The 14605-nt window shown below is 43.0% G+C and overlaps 1 protein-coding gene across 1 annotated transcript; it reads right to left on the bottom strand.

Annotated features, from left to right (window-relative positions):
• Positions 1–6996: 6996 nt before the first annotated feature.
• On the bottom strand, positions 6997–14167 carry LOC149828701 (homeobox protein ATH1-like). Its single transcript, XM_090017119.1, has 4 exons — positions 13019–14167; positions 7565–7923; positions 7402–7462; positions 6997–7316 (listed from the first exon to the last, which is right to left on the bottom strand). The coding sequence occupies exons 1-4, from the start codon at positions 14165–14167 to the stop codon at positions 7161–7163; spliced, it is 1725 nt and encodes a 574-aa protein (XP_089873245.1). The 3' UTR covers positions 6997–7160.
• Positions 14168–14605: the final 438 nt, after the last annotated feature.

A 14605-nucleotide genomic window follows, 5' to 3' on the forward strand; every position in this document is an offset into this window, starting at 1 on the left:
TCCTTGGTTTGATTACCTCTGGTAATGGCGTCAGGAACGGTCGAATCTCGTATCAACGAGCGAATCCCGTCTCTCCATTTTTTCTGCGAATATTTCAAAAATGAAGGCGCGTAATTTCAAAATATTTTCAAAATTTAAGTCAAGTGAGACCTTTGCAAAAGAGTTTCTCTCTTTCTCTCATTTTCTCATTCTCTCTTCTTTTCTATCTTTTACACCCGTTCAAAAAGAGAAAAGAGGCTAGAAAGGAAAAGAGAAACCAGAGAAAAAATTTTGCAATGATCACAAAGTGGAAAACCTGACCCAGGCTAAAAGCTAGATATGAACCTGTCTGCCCCACCATCAGGAACAATATTGCTTTCATCGGTTTGCTCACAAGGGAAATGCACATGGCTTGTCTAGAACATGTGACGTGGGGCTACCACCATGCCTCATACTCGCTCTGTTGTACAAATGCGCTCCAGAGAGCAGCTGGGATAGCTAATGAAAACGGAGGCTTTTAAAAAATTTACCTGCTTAAATATAATGAAACGTTGAACAATCCCTGGATGCAGACGGATGACATTGGCATGCATATATCCTGTTTTGCGCCACAGGTAACGTGGCCAAGTTCATGAACTCCAAACTATGATTCACAAGTACAACTAGCGGAAATGTTAAGAGTTCAAGGACCTGTTTTTATTCAATATGATGGCAAATATAACTAGAAATCCACAAAAAGGATTGTGGGTTTCGCTATTTGACCTAATTCATGAGTTCACATGTGACACCAAAACCTGCTTCAGTTGGAAACATGACCAAGCTCACAAACTCCAGCCTTCTAGTAGGAAACATATGGTACAGTTGTTGTCACGGGCCTATTTCCTTCAATGGGCCAGCGCGGCGCTACGGTCCTTCCTTACCGCCGCAAGCCTACTCGTCAGCTCGCTTGCCGGTCGCGGAAGCTTATGATCAGAGTGCAAGAGAGCAAGAGAGAATAGAGGGAGAGAAGTTGCAATCACAATAAGCAATCACAACGAGGGTGAACAAAAGAAAGCTCAACGCATTTGATTCATTCACAATTTTGCCCGCAGGCTATTACAGTTCAAGTATACGGGCTGCCCCTTCGGGGTATTAATTCACCTGAACCGGGCAGCTTACATCAGACTCAACAAAAGCAAAACAGACTCTAAGCGCAACTGTACACTGTAAGTCGCAAGGGAACATGCTCCCCCCTTCAAATCATGCGCCGTCCTCGGCGCCATCTGTTTCGTGGTAAGCCCTGACTTCAGCCGGGTAGTGGCTGTTCATTCGAAATGCAGGCTCCCACGTTGGTTCCGCTGTTTCCTCCCACTGCACCAAGTATTTCTTCGCTTGCCCCAAGTAGTTGACCTTGTGGCGAAGGATCTGACTGAGGTGCTTCTCGGCCCGTTGTGCTGCCGGGGCCCTCTGCATGATGGGAGCGCGTTGCGGCACATTGCGTTCCGGGTATCCATCATCTGGATGGAACTGCTTGAGGTTGCACACGTGAAACACGGGGTGCACCTTGAAGTCTGGGGGCAACTCCAGCTTATAGGCTAGCTTGCCCACCTTCTTTGTGATGGTGAAGGGTCCCTTATACTTTCTGAGTAGTCCGCGGTGCCGCCCGCGGAAGATGCCTGTGCGACCAGGATATAACTTCACCAACACTTGGTCCCCAACTTGGAACCCTGCGGGCCGACGGTGTTTGTCCGCCCACTTCTTCATTCTCTTTGCCGCTTTGTGTAGGAATGCCTTCGCCAACTCATTCTGCTCGTGCCAGTCGCGAACAAACTGATAGGCAAAGGATGGCCTTCCCTTTTCTTGTGCGGCAAGCGTGTGCGGGGTCAGTGGCTGCTGCCCCGTGGCTATCTCGAACGGGCTGTGGCCTGAAGACTCGCTCTTCTGTAGATTATAGCAAAACTGTGCCACATCAAGGAGCTTCACCCAATTTTTCTGATTGGCACTAACAAAGTGCCTGAGGTACTGCTCCAAGATCCCATTGATACGCTCTGTCTGCCCATCAGTCTGCGGATGAAAGCTAGTTGAAAACAGCAACTCAGAGCCAAGTAGCCGAAATACTTCACGCCAGAACTTGCCCGTGAAGCGAGCATCGCGATCACTCACAATGCTCTTTGGTATGCCCCAGTGCTTCACCACATGCTTTACGAACAACTCTGCAGTCTTCTCTGCAGGGCACTCCTTAGAAGCTGAAATGAAGGTGGCATACTTTGAGAAACGATCCACCACGACCAAAATAGAACTGAGGCCCTCTACCTTTGGCAGACTAACAATAAAGTCCATGGAGATGCTATCCCAAGGACGTTCTGGAATTGGTAGAGGCTCAAGGAGACCGGCAGCCTTCTGGTTTGTCCCCTTATCTTGCTGGCAGATGAGGCATGTCCGCACATACCCCTCAACATCGTCTCTCATCTGCGGCCAATAGTAGCCGCGCTCAAGGAGTGCTAAGGTCCGCTCCTGACCAGGATGGCCGGCCCATAGTGTATCATGGCACTCCTTGAGTAGCTCTCGGCGGAGGCTTCCCCACCGTGGTACAAAGATGCGCCCCCCTTTTGTTACGAGGAGGCCGTCTTGTAGCCAAAATCGCCGAGTCTTCCCTGCCTGCGCCAGAGAAACAAGGTGTTGTGCGGTCGGATCTTGCTGCGTACCCTCGCGGATGCGGCTCAACAATGCACCCTCCAAATGCACTTCAGAAGACTCCGCACGCACAGCTGCCAGTTCAGCCCTACGGCTCAGGGCATCCGCCACAACATTGGTCTTTCCAACCTTGTACTCCAAGGCAAAGTCGAACTCAGCCAAAAACATCTGCCATCGAGCTTGCTTGGGCGTCAGCTTCTTTTGCGTCTGAAAATAGCTCGTGGCCACATTGTCCGTCTTGACGACGAACTCGGCACCCAAAAGGTAGTGCCGCCAGGTCCTGAGGCAATACACAATGGCGGTCATCTCACATTCGTGCACTGTGTATCGCCTCTCTGCATCCTTCAGCTTACGACTCTCATATGCGATCGGATGCCCGTCTTGCATAATAACTCCGCCAATGGCAAAGTCTGAGGCATCAGTGTGGACTTCGAAGGGTCTCGAATGATCAGGCAGTCGCAGCACTAGCTCTCTCACTAAGGCTTTCTTCAAGCCCTCGAAGGCATCTTGGCACGCTCCTGTCCAGAGCCATACCCGATTTTTCTTCAACAAGTCTGTGAGAGGCGCAGCAATGAGGGAATAACCTTCGATGAAACGCCGATAATAATTTGCCAAGCCGAGGAATGACCGCAATTCTGGCACTTTGCTTGGCGGAACCCATTCCTGGATGGCCCTTATCTTCTGCCCATCCATACGCAGCACACCACGCCCCACAACGTGGCCAAGGAAGCTGATCTCCTCCTGCCCGAAGAGACACTTCTCTCGTTTAACACAGAGGTCATTCTCCTTCAGCACCTGAAGCACTGTTCGCAAGTGCCCGACATGTTCCTCCATGTTACTGCTGTAGATCACGATATCATCCAGATAGACTACCACAAACTTGTCTAAGTAAGGGTAGAAAATCTGGTTCATTAGAGTCGTGAATGTGGCTGGAGCATTTGTCAACCCGAATGGCATTACTAGAAATTCGTAAGCACCATAGCGGGTGACACAAGTTGTTTTCGGCTCATCACCTTCGGCAATCCTCACCTGCCAGTAACCCGATCGCAGATCTAGCTTGGAAAAGATACGGGCACTGCCTAGCTGATCGAACAAGTCTGCTATCAATGGCAATGGGTACTTGTTCTTCACCGTGACCTTGTTCAAGGCCCGGTAATCCACACATAACCGTTTAGAGCCATCATGTTTCATCTGAAAAAGGACCGGGGCACCAAATGGGGCTTTTGATGGACGAACAATGTCTGCGTCCAACATCTCGTCTAGCTGCCTGCGCAGCTCCTTCAACTCTGCTGGCCCCATACGGTATGGAACCATTGCGGGAGGCTTTGCTCCCGGGGTCAACTCAATCTTGTGGTCGACCTCGCGTCTTGGCGGAAGACGCTTTGGCAATTCCGGAGGCATCACCCCCCGAAACTCCTCCAATAGAGGGGCTAGGGTCGGCGGCACTGCTGCTTCTACCTTCCCTTCATCTGCACGCACTGCAACTAGGAATGTCTGCTCCCCATGCTTGACACCCTTCTTCAGTTGCATTGCTGATAACACTGAAGACTTGCCTTTCTGCGTGAGGCACTGCACTGTGTGGGACAGGTCTGATCCCATGATCGTCAACGTGTTAAACTTTGGCAGCATCATCACATTCTGGCTTCGCAGAAACTCCATACCCAGAATCACCTTGAAATCGTCCAGGGGCACCACAGAGAAGTTGGCTTTGCCGACCCAACTCCCCACTTGAGTAGCCACATCTCTTGCTTCACCAAGAATGGGCTTGGCCTCAGAGTTTACTGTTTTGATAGTCCTCTGCTTTGGCCCAGTTTTCAAGCCCAACCGCTCTGCCTCTTCCCGCGAGACAAAGTTGTGTGTGGCCCCGGAGTCTACCATTGCCGAAGTAGACTTTCCATTCATAATGACTTCTACGTACATAAGTTCCTTACTGACCTGCATGTTCTTAGCTGCGCAACTTCTAGCTGCGTTAATCGATCGCATGGCGCCCATCCTCGGTTGCATGGTCTCAGTGTCACTGCATTCTTCCTGTGCAGCATTGGCTTGCCCGTCGTCCTTTACAAGGCGCTTTGGGCATTGCCGGGCGATATGTCTATCACCACAGAACCAACATGTCACAACCGCACCCTTGTTGCTGTTGTTATGCTTTGTGTAGTTCTGTTTCTTTTCGGGTTGATGGCGTGTCGACGCCTCACCTTTATCGTTGCGCTGCTCATCCTTCTTGCCTCCGTGGTCAGGCTTCTTCCCAACTTTGGTTGATGGGGTGAAAGGTTTGCGCTGAGTATCAACTAAGCGCTCCGCCGCCACATATGCATCTTCCAAAATACGAGGGTTGCTCCTTTCCACTTCAGACTGTGCCCATGGTTGAAGTCCCACAATGAACCAGTTGAGCATGTCATCTTCTGGCATGTTAGGTATCTCCAGCATAAGCTTCTGGAACGTTCGGACATAGTCTTGCAACGAACCAGTATGTTTGAGTTCACGAACCATCCGGTAAGCCTGTCTCTGCGCATTTCTTGGCATGAAGTAGTTGCGCAACTCTACTTTGAAGTCGTCAAAGGTGTCTATCACACATTGACCCATCTCCATGTCATTGCGCTTCCGCCTCCACCAAGCGATAGCATCCCCATCAAGTAAGGCCGCTGCAGCCTTGATCCTCAGATCTTCAAGGGTCACATTTTGGATATCCAAGTAGTCTTCTACTTGGAACAAGAAGTTCTCAATAGCCTTGCTGTCGCGAGAACCATTGAATTTTGCGGGTCTAGGTACATCAATCCTTGATGGTCTCTCACCATTTCCGCCATTCAGGGTCACCGTCCGCTACAACGTACGGTTCTTCAACTCAAGATCGGTCACTGTAGTCGTCAACGAAGTGACCTGCCCCATTAGTAAGTTCACCTGCTCTTGCAGGCTCGCCACCACATCATTCAATCCATTGAATGATTCACATGCGCGTGAAATCGCTTCATCATGCGAAGTCACATCTTCCACCAACTTATTAACAGTTGCAGCCAACTCTTCTTGGCCCCGAGGTGAATCCATCTCCTCAGCTTCGGCAACTGCCTTGCCTCTGGTGTTGCGCAAGTGTTGATAAGGCGCCACGATGTCTTGCTCACAAATCGCAGCCTGTCGGCGTGTCTGTCGACACCGACTCCGGAGTCCCTTCCCCAGCACAAGAACGGGCTTTGATACCACTTGTCACGGGCCTATTTCCTTCAATGGGCCAGCGCGGCGCGACGGTCCTTCCTTACCGCCGCAAGCCTACTCGTCAGCTCGCTTGCCGGTCGCGGAAGCTTATGATCAGAGTGCAAGAGAGCAAGAGAGAATAGAGGGAGAGAAGTTGCAATCACAATAAGCAATCACAACGAGGGTGAACAAAAGAAAGCTCAACGCATTTGATTCATTCACAATTTTGCCCGCAGGCTATTACAGTTCAAGTATACGGGCTGCCCCTTCGGGGTATTAATTCACCTGAACCGGGCAGCTTACATCAGACTCAACAAAAGCAAAACAGACTCTAAGCGCAACTGTACACTGTAAGTCGCAAGGGAACAGTTGTAATATGGCAGAGCTGCTACAAAATAGTGGAAGTGCCAGTTGCTCATCCTCCGTATGGTACTGATGATTTTGACCGATGTTGTTAGTAGCGGTGTAAATGGACGGCTATTTTTTAATAAATGTAAAAGAATGCTTAAAAATAAATTTTGTAATATTATTTTTAATGGTTTTAACACATGTCACTTTCTCTGATTGACAGGGAATATTTTTTTTTTTTTTTTAGCCCATTCGGAACGATCGGCCGATTCACCTTGAATCATTGGCCAAACAATTCGATAGCCCAACAACATTGATTTTGACTTCTCTATTAACCATAAAATCAGTTATGAACAAGAAATTCGATAGCAGTAAACAATTGCATCACTCATTGATTGAGAAATTGGTAGCTACATTCTGGTTACCGGGAAACGCCTATACCACAAGAAAAGCGCACTTCCCATATACGCATTTCGAAAGAGCAAAACATTGTGCTTCAGAAATACATGGGGAAGAGACTTTTTTTTTGGAAGTGCGCTTCCCATAAATGACAAGAGTGTTTCCCTTTTATGGGAAGCACACTTCCCTCTCCCTTTCTTCTTTTTTCATTTTTTATATTTTTTTTCTTCTTTTTTCACTTAAGTCGCTTCCTAAGTTAAGTGGCTTCCGGTTCGCTTCCAAAACAGTTTGTGATTCGCTTCTAAGTCGTCCCACGATTCCCGTTTTCTAAAATTTTGAAAGTGCCTCGCTTTCCGCTCCCGCTTCCTCGACTGGCAACCATGATCAATACACAGTTTTCTACGATACACGAAAAGCACTCTTAGTGCCCGAAAGACAGCCTTTACTCATAAAAATAGAAGAAAAATCAGATAAATATGCATGAAGAAGGGAATGCCTCCTCAATTCAAAGGATATTACAGCAACTTTTATATATTGAAAGAAAAAAGAAAAGAAAAATACAAAATATAATGAATTCAGGATTTTCTGGTGGCAGATGCCCCCACATATGTTTCTCCATTTCTTACAGAGGTTTCTTTCCCTGCTTTAACCTTCTTATTGATCTCCATGTACATTTCTTCAATCAGTGGCTTCCAAATGCGAACACGCGCATTAATAAACCAATTTGAAACCTACCACCAAAAGTTTATTTATGTTAACAAAGGGCAGCTTAAAAGTAATTTGATATGATAATAGTGAATTTCAACAACATAAAACCTGGCTTTTTGTTAACCCACTCTGCATTGCTAGTATATACTTCTGTCCATCTTTAGGGTACCTGAAAATTTGATGACAGCCTGATGTGAATACTGAATGCAAATCGTCAAGCAATATTTTTTGCATTTTGTGTATGTTTTTATTCCAACTGTTAGTAACTCACGGGTGGAGGAAGTTCTCAAATAGCCATGCGCGTAGAACAGAAACAGATCTCTCAGGCAGCCCTCGTTGTGGTCGCCATGGCAGCTGCTCAGCTCTCCGCAGACGTTGTAAGGCCCATTGTTTCTGAATGGAAGCAGGATCAAAGCAATCATCCTTTTCAGTGAAATTCAGGGTACTCAGGTGTTTCTGGGAAGCAAGGATCTGATCTATTATTTTCTCTCGCAGGCTTTTGAAGTGGCTAGAGATTGTTCGAAGGGCAAGACAGACATACATCTGAGGAGGATCAACTTCAGTAGCTGCTTGGAAAGACGAAATGACCATCTGGATCTGGTCATGGCACTGATTGTAACGACAGTCGACCTGCCATTAAGACTGAACATGTCAATGTGAATTGCTTCGTATCAAATTTGCATCATATTTTACTATGACAGTAGAAGCAAACACTTGAGGCTCAATGGTTTATGAAGTACTATTGTAGCCTTTCAAGTTTTCAGCCGACTGATATGCTTGAATGCATGGCCCAAATGCACAAATGAGACTAAGATACCACTGAATGATTCATAGAAAAAAAATATACCACTAAGTGAGCTGGTGATTCTGTAGTGCAACCTTTCTCCCCACCCAGTCATAGATGGAGATGATGTCTTAAATTTTCCATTTATTTTGGGAAAATTATACACCAATCAAAGTATTTGTGCTAACATCACCATCTGTGAATATCCAGAAAGGTATATAATAATTCTTCTAGAAACACATACTACCGAGATCCACAAATCTTTTAGACTAACTAGTATGTCTAAAATCTATGTAGTGAAAAGAGCGGACTGGTCGGCCTAGGCGTAAGTAAAATGCCTAGGCTCTGCAATTCATAAGTGGGTACCTTAGAAGGTACCAATTTTGCTGACTAAGCACTGACTAGGTGCCGACTAGGGTGCCTAGTCAGCAATTAAGCTGCCCTCACCTAGGCACAAAAGGCTAAAGGCATGATTTTTTTGCACACATACACACACATATATATATAATGATTATGCTATGAATATAATATGTGTGTATGTGTGTGTCAAAATCAATTTTCCTGTGAAAGGTTGAAAGCATATTTTGTTGATTATACTGAATATATAATGAATAATTGAATATATATATATATATATATATATATTGTACTTGTGAGACGAAAACATGTTATTACTAAAAGAATTAAAAATGTTTTTATTTATATTTTGTATACTTTTCTATTTTTTAATTGAGGTACCGACTAGACTGACTAGCCATCGACTAGTCTTTTTAGGGGTCTACCGACTAGGAACTGCTAAATGCTTTTGACTACATAGCCTAAAATACACTTGGTGCTTTTATTTTTATTTTCTTATCATAGATATGAAGTTAGCCTTGTTTTGGTGAATTTTGTTCTTTCTTTAAAGCAAAATATCAAAATTTTCCACTTAACCAAAAATGTTTCCTTCGTCATCATCATCTTTTTCTTTCATCAAATATGCTTGTCATACATGTTATTCATGAACATCTGGTTGCTTTTGGCTTTCAACTTTTTCCTTTTCACCAGATTTCATTTGGTAAAAACCCAGACGGGTGTAATTCCTGTTTCTAGATTCTGTTGGTTTGTATATATCAATTTCAGGTGCAGGTCCATACCTATCTGACGGTCAGCTGAATGGTATTAATCTCTATTTTTTACAGTCTGATCATTTTCAGCCCATTCAATATCAGGTTTATGTGATCCATACATTTGTGAAAGGTTCATCTACTACATGGGTTTGATTGAAGCACATGGATGCCTTCCACTCCCAAATCCAAATACCAGGTTGATTTCCATAACTGACATTCAATAGTTCCCCACATCTAGTGTAAATATGTTAAACCATCATGATGTGAAGGGTTTTGTTACTGAAGACCTCTAGCTACAGAAAAATAATGACAAGACTTTTTACTGGGATAATAAACTCAGATTTGATTCCTAAGTAACAGGCATTTAACAAAATCAGTCACTATCAACGAAGTATGCTGGCCCATTTTGTAGCACAAAGACCCAAATAGGAACTTACATGGCACTCAAATAGGTAACCAGATGTAATTGTTCTCAAATCCATTGTTGTGGCATATACCAGCATCCATGTGAGCGGGTTTGGTCAAATAGTTGACTTTCCTAAAAGGCAAAGCTTATACATCATTAAGATAGGTCCATTTCAGTGTTAAGCAAGGAGAGGCTGGCAAGGCAGGAAACATGGATGTGAGTCAGCAGTGTTAATTGAATGGAACATATGGACTAAAAAAGATCATCCCAAATTACTTTTCAACTGGCGCCATCTTATTTTTCTTCATGTTCTTTTTCAGAGAACACCTTTTCTATCTACATGTGAATAGATCCTTGATGTTCATGAGTTGCTATAACTGATCCAAGTCTCAAGTATGTAACTAATAATATGAGTGTGCAAAGTTCAATAGTGAATTCCACGTGAGGTTTAGTGCCAAAGGCCTATTAGGACCAATAACCAGTTTTAACCAGGCAGTATGTGCAGGCATTCTGATAGTTTTCATTGCTTATAATGGTCTATCAATTGCCATTACAGAGTCTTACAGATGATCCTAGAGAGAAAAAATGAACTAAGGTGCAGATGAATACTGCGGAGTTCCGATCCGAGGATGTCAACTGAGAGCCCTGCCAGATCCACATTTCACTCAAACAACATGTTTCAGGTATGCACTTCTGAAATCTGCAAAGGACCTGAGATCCACGTATCTCTGGTCCAAGGAGGGAGGATGGGTCCAGAGACACAGATCTCTGACCTGTGAAGGAGCCCGCCTTTTCCTCTTTTCCCAATCCCATTCCCTCTTTCTTTCTTCCTCCCAACTTGTGGTGTTTTCATATAATGGTTTTTCTTTGACGGTCTTCATGGTGGGAATTTTCTTCTCTTCTGCGGTGCTCTGTTTGAGTGAAAAGAGGGTTTTATTTTTGGAGATGCTGTCATCTGGTTCGGCTGCATATAGTGACCAAACCGCATCAGGCAGTGTCTCCCAATTGAATGTGGAGACGTGAACCAGAAAACAACTACTGTTGTGGTGGCTGATCCTTATGAATCAGAAAAGAAAAAAGAAAAAGAAAAGAACCCAAGAGGAAATTGATGAAGGGGCGGTTGATTCCAGTAATTTGGATTGGAAATCATCAAAGTATATTGTTGTTGAATTTTTCAGAGCAGCAAAAAGCTGCCTTAACAGTAGCTGCAGATATTTACTCTATGATTATTAGCTGCTGACAAATGGGAGGACTGTAAAAGTGGCCATTACCATAGAAGCTTTCAATATTTTGTAGGGACCAAGATCAACCCATAGGAATTGTTTTAAGGCAATTATGTGCTTATAGTTGTTGTAATTTGATAAATCTTGCAGTTTTGCATGTTAATTTCTGTAGACTTTACTTTCTAGAAGTGTTCACGTTAATATAATTTTTATTTGATTGATGAATTATAATTTGCTCTATTTTCTACATTACAAAAATTGACCAAGAAATAATTTGGATCGTGGTCTTGCAGATGAGCTATTTGAGACCCACTGACTAGAATATAGACAAAAGATTCTTAAGGCTGGTTTGCCCTGTTTTTCATGATTCAGTTGGTGCTGGTTTGCAAGTTTTCACTTGGAGGCTTAAGTTTATGGTCAGACATCTTTCATAGATATATAACATGGGTGGGTTGCATGAGTCAATGCATGGTCTAGTGGGCTTTTGTCTAGCCAAAGTTTATATCAAAGCCTAGTCTAATTTAGCTGCTAGAAGTCAGTTGTTGGTTGGCTTAGGCTTCAAAAAGGAAAACTTTTAATTTGGACTTGAGTTAGATAGAGCGAGAGAGCAGGATTTGACATCAAATCCTTCGTGGTAATCAAACATAAAATTAGAAATCCTATGTTCTAATTCATTTGGCAAACAAACACGGATTCTTATATCCTCATTCAGATGATCTCTAATCACCTCGAATCCAAGATCCAAGGCATTTACCCTAGTAGTTGTTTATGGTCCAAATACATTCCTAGTCTCAAGGATCATCCAGATTAACATAAGAGTATCCAAAAATGGAAGCAAGTAACAAAAATTCACATACATTGTCCCAAAATGTATGAGGAGCTTCATAAATGATGACCCCTATCACCAGAAAAACATTAAACTGCAAGTGCAGCCCAAGAGTCCATTTGTAGTATCTATACATATCCCTCTAATGAAATTTGTTATATAAATCGTAATTCCATCCTAAGTCCAACTCTCCCATGATAAAAGTTTATCAACAGTTTCACAACCTTCTCTTTCACGATATGTAACTGCGACTCCTCAATTTTGTTCTATTTCTAACCCTGACATGATTTTGATTGAATGCAATTAATATGCAGGATTTGGGAGATGAACACATGCCTTAACATGAAGAATAGCTGAGTGACTGTTTCTTTTGATAAATCCTTTGTTACCTATATCATTTTCACTTTTGAGGCTTGAACCCCTACAACAGTTCTGTTCCTATTAATATGACCTCATCAAGCACCAGTGCTGAAACTTCATTCTAAGCTCAACTCTATCAAATTCAGTAGCTTCAAAAACTTCAGTTCTAAGGCAGTATTTCCATTTTCTCCTTCACTTCCTTGAAGGCAATATTTTCAACTTTGAGTGGTTAACGAATTTAGAACTGTTATGTTATATGGCAGCAAATATATTTATAATAGCCAATAGTGAACATTGCTATGCTTCTTTTGATTTTTCCATCTTCATACCTTTGGTAACTATTTGACGAATTGGTATAAGAATCTTTCTATTGCATAGACAACACTTGGTATGAGATACTGAATCAGATAAAAGAGTAAGCCAGAGCTATACACACAATACATAACAAACAAACAAGCTGAAATAATTTGATGTTGCAAGACTACTATACATAATTCAGACTGTGTATAAGCACTTCAAAGGAATGAGAAAATCTGTATGACAAACAGTTACTATTTGACCAATTGGTATAAGAATCTTTCTATTGCGTAGACAAGTTCATTAAGCAATAAAACACACATTGTAAAGGAAATTTCTAAAATCAAAAGGGCATACAAGGCCACATAATGCTCAATTGTTCATATTAGGTGAATGTTCAGATAAGAATGTCAGTCAAGAGTGTACAAGACTTGGTATGAGGTATTGAATCAGATAAAAGTGTAAGCCCAGACGACAAAGCAAACAAGTATTCATCAATCTGAAATTATATATATGGCAGTATCGAACAATAAGTGCTTTGGTGATGTTCTTTTTCTTTTTCTTTCTTTTCTAGAGTGGAGGTTGTGGGCTTGTAGTGTGTGTTAAGCAAGTGAAGACAGCAACGTGGTCATGGCGCTTGAAATTTAATGTATCATATACCAGCCAGCACCCATAACACATGGGAGTGGCATAACAAGGACATGGGTTGGTTAGAAATACCTCTTGCAGAAGAGCCAAAAGATCCATTCTCTTGGTTTGTGGTTCCAATCTTTGAAGGGAGGGCTTCCAGTGACTACAGCATGCCGTTTCCTCGGCTGTACCAGTGAACTCCTCAGAGTCTAGTATTAAACTCTCTCTTTCACCAGATCCGCTAGCGGAATTGCACATAGTAGTCTGAGACCCAACTCCATTAAACAAAGTGCGGTAGCCACTCTTGTTTAGATCTTGTTGTACAGAAATGCAATTGTTAAAAACTTCAGTAAGTATCTGGTGTGCTAAAGGAACATACTTTGACCCAAGAAGAACATGTGGGAATCTAACTGTTCTACTAGAAGAATGATCATTATAGTACTCGTCAATATTAGCAGTAGAGCGCTTAGATTGCAACTCCTTCATCAAGCCTGCATCCTCTGAAGAGAACTGAGTGACACATGAAGAATGTTGCACCTCATTATTTGGAATATTTGTCACATATCCAGCATCTCCCAGCATCGGTTGAGCTATACCAGAGAATCTTAACTTAGGGTGCTGGTCAAGAACACTTGATGAATGGTTCACAGGAGGCTGGCACATGGCAAGGCTCAGTGACAGCTCTTTACGAGGAATGCTGTATGTATATGGATCCACATGGCAGTTGTTTGAACTCCAATCAAGTTTTTCACTTTCACCAGCATAGTAACCAGAAGCTGCCATAAAAGCATTTGAAACATTACAAGCAAAAGGTGCAATAACAGTTCTTAACTCCTCAAATGGAGATCCTGAAGGGACAGGTAGTGAAGCCCCTAGGAAATGTTCGCGCAACTCATCATCTGCTGAAAAAGGACCGATTTGCGAAGAGGTTGACAATGGACCCTTTATTAATTGTTCCTGCAATCCAATATTATCAGCAAAACTTTGGAGTGTAAACCTATCCATTGGAATGTTCGTAAGAACTTCCACATCTGCATTGCCAACATAACCACAATCTGGCCTATGAAGGTCATCCACTGCTTCAGCTTGGACAATGGGATAGCCAACTGTTATGCTGCTTCTGCAGCTACCATCCAACGGATCAAGAGAATTGGAAAACATATGAGATACGGCTGAATCTATTCCAATGGAATTATCAGCACTGCTTGGCAGTGAACCACAAAAAATACCATTTTCCATCATCATGTGTTTGAGCAGACTCCTTTAGTAGAATCAGATTTATACTTCAGATTTGATCAATGAAATTCACCGGAGATTGGAATACCAACACTGAGACTACTGCATCAAGAACCAGCTATAGTAAATCATTCAGCCACTAGAACTCCCAATCAAAGTAGACATGGTACTTATCTTGTAGAAAACCGAAATTCAACCATATGAAACGTGTCCATATGCTAAATGCCAATGTAGAAACAAACTAAATAAAAAACAGGATGCATGCTAGAAGATAAGAAACGGTGTATTAACAAACTCGAATGCATTCAAGCAACCCAATTTCAAAGCAAAAAAGTTACAAGGTGATGACGTTACAGTGATGTGGAGAAAACTCGGTTGATTTCAGAACATAGACTGAATTTCGCCAACAACCACAATCTGAGTATGAACACCAAAACCAGA

Source organism: Nuphar pumila, chromosome 9 (genome assembly GCF_984573655.1).
Source record: "Nuphar pumila chromosome 9, dmNupPumi1.hap1.1, whole genome shotgun sequence".
Classification (NCBI taxonomy): domain Eukaryota; kingdom Viridiplantae; phylum Streptophyta; class Magnoliopsida; order Nymphaeales; family Nymphaeaceae; genus Nuphar; species Nuphar pumila.

Bases quoted from the DNA above. Each gene is read 5' to 3' on its own strand.
- LOC149828701 (XM_090017119.1), bottom strand. From the start codon at position 14,167: ATGGAAAATGGTATTTTTTGTGGTTCACTGCCAAGCAGTGCTGATAAT. The intron at 7,924-13,018 runs GTATTTCTAACC...TCTTAATGGCAG, and splicing joins TTTTGGCTCTTCTGCAAGAG to GTCGACTGTCGTTACAATCA. The intron at 7,317-7,401 runs GTTTTATGTTGT...TTTTGGTGGTAG, and splicing joins GTGGGTTAACAAAAAGCCAG to GTTTCAAATTGGTTTATTAA.